Source organism: Camelus ferus, chromosome 9, assembly GCF_009834535.1.
Source record: "Camelus ferus isolate YT-003-E chromosome 9, BCGSAC_Cfer_1.0, whole genome shotgun sequence".
NCBI classification, from domain to species: Eukaryota; Metazoa; Chordata; class Mammalia; order Artiodactyla; family Camelidae; genus Camelus; species Camelus ferus.
Window position 1 is genome coordinate 69,987,559 of NC_045704.1, and position 6,000 is coordinate 69,993,558.

The 6,000-nt window shown below is 32.3% G+C and overlaps 1 protein-coding gene across 1 annotated transcript in view; it reads left to right on the forward strand.

The window, feature by feature from the left end:
• LOC116666107 (translation initiation factor IF-2-like) overlaps positions 1–4,653 on the forward strand; it is a 164,048-nt gene extending 159,395 nt beyond the window's left edge. The window contains exon 7 of the mRNA XM_032488207.1: positions 3,429–4,653. Within this exon, the coding sequence (XP_032344098.1) occupies positions 3,429–3,434 (6 nt within the window). The 3' untranslated portion in view covers positions 3,435–4,653. The remainder of the gene's footprint in view (positions 1–3,428) is intronic.
• The last annotated feature ends 1,347 nt before the right edge of the window (positions 4,654–6,000 follow it).

The window sequence follows — 6,000 nt, forward strand, 5'->3', positions numbered from 1 at the left end:
TAGAGCAGTAAAGTGTTTAGTTTACTTGCTTTTGAGCTTTACCAGAATTATACATTGCATGTAATCTTATGAGATTTTTTTTCAGTATTTTCTTTGATTCATCCTTGTTGTTACATGTAGCTTCAGTCTGTAATTTTTCATGATTGTGTAATATTCCAGCATAGGAAAATAGTACACATTTTTCATCCCCACTGTGGATAAGTATTTGACTTGTTTCCAGTTTCACTAATATTAACATTTTTATAGGTGTCTCCAAGTGTGTGTGAGCAAAAGTTCCTAGAAATAGAATTGCTGGATTATAGGTTGTGAATGCTGAGCTCTGTGAGATAAGGCCCAGTTGTTTGATAGTGACTGCATTAACTTAGATTCCCACTATAAGAAGACCCATTTATCCAAATCCTTTCTTTATGAAGGCTTTTGTTCATTTTTTCTTATTAAAATTTATTAATATTCTCCTCATACTTTTTACATCTTGCTTAAAAGTTTTGCCTTTCATATCTTAGGTTTTAACCCATTGTGAATTGATTTTTATGTGTGATGTGAAGTGCTAATTCTATTTCCATTCTTTCTTGTGGATAACCTTATCGTTCAGGCTCATTTATTTCCCTGTAATGTGCCATGCACCTTTCTCATGGGTCAGTTTTGCTTATATGTGTGAGTCTGTGGACTCTACAAACTGGGCCAATCCTGAAATGTTCTATTACTGTGTCAGCAGTGCTAGGTAGTTCTGATTACTCTGGCTGTATAACAAGTCCTCACATGTGACAGGCGAGTCCCCCTCTACCTTGCTCTTCATCAGGACTCTCCTCATTATCCTTTCACTTTCCCCTTCTGTATAAATTTTAGTGTGAGTTGTCCAGGTCCTTGAAAAACTCTATTAATGTTGTGATTAGAATTGATTTAAAGTCATATTGTTTTGGAAAACTTGACATCTTAAAATCTTGAATTTTCTTACTCATGTATCTGGTATCTCTTTAGGCATTCTTTAGTGATTTTTCATAAATTTCGTAATTTTTTTCTGGATAGTTTGAGTACAATCTTTGCTATTAATTTACACTTATTCTTATATACTTGTAAATATATTTTAAAGTTATATTTTCTAAATATACAGTTGATGAATATAAACATTTTCATATGTTGATTCTATATCCAGACAACTTACTTCTAAATAAATGCTCCATGTGTCCTTGAAAAGACATATGTTCTGCCATTATTGGGCAGAGTGTCCTATAAATATCAATTAGGTCAAGCTGGTTGATAGTCTTGTTCAAATCTTGAATATCCTTGCTGATTTTCTGCCTACCTTTTCTATCAGATTTTGAGAGATGAGTATTGAAATCTCTGACTTTGACTGAATTTATCTTTTCCTCCTTGTAGTTGCATCAGTTTCTACTTCAGTTATAATGAAGCTCTGTTATTAAGTACATAAACCTTTAGAACTTTTCTCTTTTCTTACATTTTTATTGTATTTTTTTAAATTGAAGTATAATCAGTTTACAATGTTGTGTCAATTTCTGGTGTACAGCATGTTTCAGTCATACATATATATACGTATATTCTTTTTCATATTCTTTTTCATTATAGGTTACTATAAGATACTGAATATAGTTCTCTGTATACTGTGCTATACAGTATAAATTTGTTGTTTATCTACTATGTATATAGTAGTTAGTCTCTGAAAATCTCAAATTCCCAATTTATCCCCTCTGCACCGTCCTGATAACCATAAGTTTGTTTTCTATGTCTGTGAGTCGGTTTCTGTTTGGAAATAAGTTCATTTGTGTCTTTTGTTTTTATGTTCCACATGTAAGTGATATCGTATGGTATTTTTCTTTTTCTTTCCGGCTTACTTCACTTAGAATGATGATTCCAGGTCCATCCATGTTGCAGCAAATGGCATTATTTTATTCTTTTTTATGGCTGAGTAGTATTCATATATATGGCAACTTCTCTGTCCAGTCATCCATTGATGGACATTTAAGTTGTTTCCATGTCTTGTCTATTGTTAATTGTGCTGCTATGAACATTGAGGTGCATGTATCTTTTTGAAATAGAGTTCCCTTCAGGTATATGCCCAGGAGTGGGATTGCTGCATCATATGGTAACTCTATTTTTAATTTTTTTAAGGAATCTTCATAGTGTTTTCCATAATGGTTGCTACAAACTACATTCCCACCAGCAGAGTAGAATAATTCTCCACACCCTCTCCAGCATTTACCGTTCCTGGACTTTTTAATGATGGCCATTCTAACTGGTGTGAGGTGATACCTCATTGTAGTTTTAATTTGCATTTCTCTGATTATTAGCAATATTGAGCATTTTTTCATGTGCTTATTGGCCATTTGTATGTCTTTGATGGAGAATTGCTTCTTTAGTTCTTATGCCTATTATTGGATTGGGTTGTTAATTTGGATTGGCTGTTAAGTGCATAAACTTTTAGAATTATTATATTCTCTTCATGAATGGACCCCTTCTTCATTATGAAATGATCCTTTTTTATCCCTAGTAGTATATTTTGCTTTGAAACCTATTTTGTTTTCTTTGGACTAATGTTGCCAAAGTATATCTATTCCATCCTTTTACTTTTAATCTATTTGTTTCTGTGCCTTGAAAGTGGGTTACTTGTAGGCAGCACACAGTTGAGTCTTTTAATCCAGCCTGACATTTTTTTAAAATTTTGATTGGGGTGTTTTGATCATTTATAATGTTCTCATTAATATGGTTGGGTTTAATTCTGACATTTGCTAATCATTTTTTTTGTCACATTTGTTCTTTGTTCCTCTTTTCTCCTTTCTTTTGTATCGAGCATTTTTTCACATTTTATAATTCCACTTGTCTCTTATATTTGCTTGTCCACTATCAATCCTTTTTTAGTGTTTTTTCAAAAAAGTATATATACAGTATATACTTTTAACTATATAATGACATTTAAGTAGTATCATATAAAACCATATCCTATTTAAGAACTTTAAATGTACTTTTATTTCTTTACTCCTAATTTTTGTGCTGGTGATGTCATCCATTTTACTTTTACATATATTATAGACATCACAATTCATTGTTATTATTTTTATTTGGACATTCAATTACATCTTACATGGAGTTTTAAATTTGAAATTAAAAAAATATTTACCCACTTATTCTCCATTTCTAATGCTCTTCAGTTCTTTGTGTGAATTCATATTTCCATCTGGTATCATTTTCCTTCTGCCTGCAAGATTTTCTTTAACATTTTTTATATTACAGGTTTGTTGGTGATGGATCACTTTGGCATTTGTATATCTTAAAATATTTTTGTTTTGCTTTAATATGAGAAAAGCTGTTTTTGCTAGGTTGACTTTTTTTTTTTTCGTTTGCTTAAAGATATTGATCCACAATCTTCTGGTTTCCATTGTTTCCAATAAGAAACCTGCTGTCATTCTTTCTAGGAATGAACCAATCACAGGAATTAGCACTTGAGATGAGCAGGCACATACAGAAAAAGGCATCATGCGTGGGAATCAGAAGACTCAATAGAGGAAAAAAATGTAAAAACTTGACACATTCGAATTTCAGATACAGATTAAAATGATAAAGTATTAGATTAAGAATGAAAAAAATCCATATTTGAACATTCTAGTGAGAAACTGAAACTGTACAGACTAATATATCACATTTGGAAAAGAACTGAATACAAATTCCAAAAGTAAAAATGCAATAACCAAAATGAAGAGGCCAGTGGACAGTTTTAGCAGCAGCAATAGTATAGCCAAAAGGAGTGTTAGCGAACTAGACAACAAGAAGTGATGAAGCATGTAGGTAGAAAGACAAAAAAAGATGGAAAGTAGAGAAAGATGTGAAAGATATTTATATATCTTTCACAAAAAAAAGTTAAATTTTAGAACACTAAAAGTAAAAAAGAGCAAGGAAAAACAATCACATATTAGGACATTCACTACGGGGTGAATGTATCACTTTGTTTCAGTTGGAGCCAAACCTGACAGCTCTCAATTTTTGTCCTGCAATGGTCTCATTTCTCAGGTTCAAGGAGTGGAAGGTGATGGCAGCTCTCATCTAAGTTACAAGGGCAGTAGGCAATGACATTAGTGCTGTGGGTTCACAAAAAAGGAAGTCAGCTCATGCATGACGACAACCAAGAAGCTCAGATTAAATTGAACAAACATGGACTTTGAAAACCAGAGAAATGAGTAGAGGTTGAACAGAGCTGGGTGGTGACGCTATTGATGTAAGCTGGTGTAAAAAACCTACAATATATCCATAAAATATCGCTGAAATCTCTGGGGAGTGTTCATAACTTCCCTCTTTTGTCTGGGGTGCATGTGGCACATGGGTAGGTTAGGCAGCTTACTTACCCGAGAGGACATCTTTCAAGGACGTCCATGAGCAAAACTGGATAACATGCTAGATAACACCAAAGCTGTAAGCCAAACAGTTAGAAATAATATGCTATGTCCAAACAAAAATAACACCATTACAGCATTAACCTTTAAGAAAAGCTTGCTCTGGGCACAGGAAGCTTGAAAACAGTGACCAAATGGGACTAGGCATTTATTTGTAGTAACATCTGAAGTGTTTCTTAAACTTGGGATTTACAGAGTAGAGATGTTTAATTGAGAATGGATAGACCCATTCCGTTGAGTGAGAACTATGCATATTATTGTATGACAACTTAGAATAAATTCAAAACAATGATTTGATTTTAACCTCCACTTTTGCATTAGAAAATGATAAAGCCTTTACTCAGATGAAGCTAAAGGAATTGTTCCTGTTCTACTTCCAATTAAATTTGTCTTCTTTGTTCATAATTGTGCCTACATTCTCTGCATCCCTCAAAGACCTTTTCTTTGATGGTTGTTTCCTTATATTAGGCTATTATTAATAATATTTATTTAGTCAAATGTAATTACTACAGTTTCTTTTATGATTGTTGAAAAGTTCTGTTTTCTAATTCCAATTATCATCTGAACAATCTCTATGCCCTGCAAGTTGGCCCATGGCTGTGAAACCCAAGAATGAAAAAAATATGTTAAGATAGTTTATGGAATTAGTTTTATTATTGTCTGACTCCTATTAACTAGATCCTTAATTTGTTTGGTTATGATAAAAATGGATGCTGAGTATTTCCAATGCCAAGACCCTTCTTGAAGTCAGGGTCAGCTCTTCCTCATTCTCTTGTATTTTTAGAACTAAGCACAGTGTAGCATATAAAGGAGCTACTCAATCAATATTGAATAAATACATAAATGAACAAATGAAACAATGCCTTAACTTTAAAATGTATAATTAATATGTTTATGTATGCTATTTCCAGCTATGTATACATAATATGAAGCTTTATTCAGTATTTCTAAAAGCTGAATTGTTAACAATGTGCCCTAAATGAGTGCTTACATATTAAAATTCATACTGTGTACACACATGGTGAGTCAAAGGCATTTCAGGGAGTCATGTCAACACTCATTTTGATATGTCTCACTATATCTTATATTTTGAGGGCTATAATTTCCAAAAAGCTCATTTATATTTTTGTAGCTGCACACACATGATGTGGAGGATGACAGTCTCATTAACGGCTACTTTTTGAACCTATGTAATTCTTTTCTTGAATTTAGTTCAAAAAGAATTTAAACAAAATAGAAAAATACTGATTTGAGTTTACTTTTTTATTTTAAATTATAATTATTCCAAATTAGACTTCTGTTCTGGATTTGATTCAACTCCCAGCTCAAAGATAAGTATTAATTTTGTTGGTAATTTTGAGTTGAATCTCAGATAGAAAGCAATTTCAGAGTACTTGTCTGAGGATTTTTTCTTGTATGAATGTGTTTTTTCCAATAGACATAATAAAAATTCTTTATAATCTCCAAAATGCCTGCGTATTTCCATGAATTCTCTTTTGCTTAGAATATGTATTGATTTCTTTGGAATACAATTCTCAGCTTTTGTGAGAGCAATAAAGGAGATTCAGCATTATATTTAATAAAGGATATTTGGAGACTG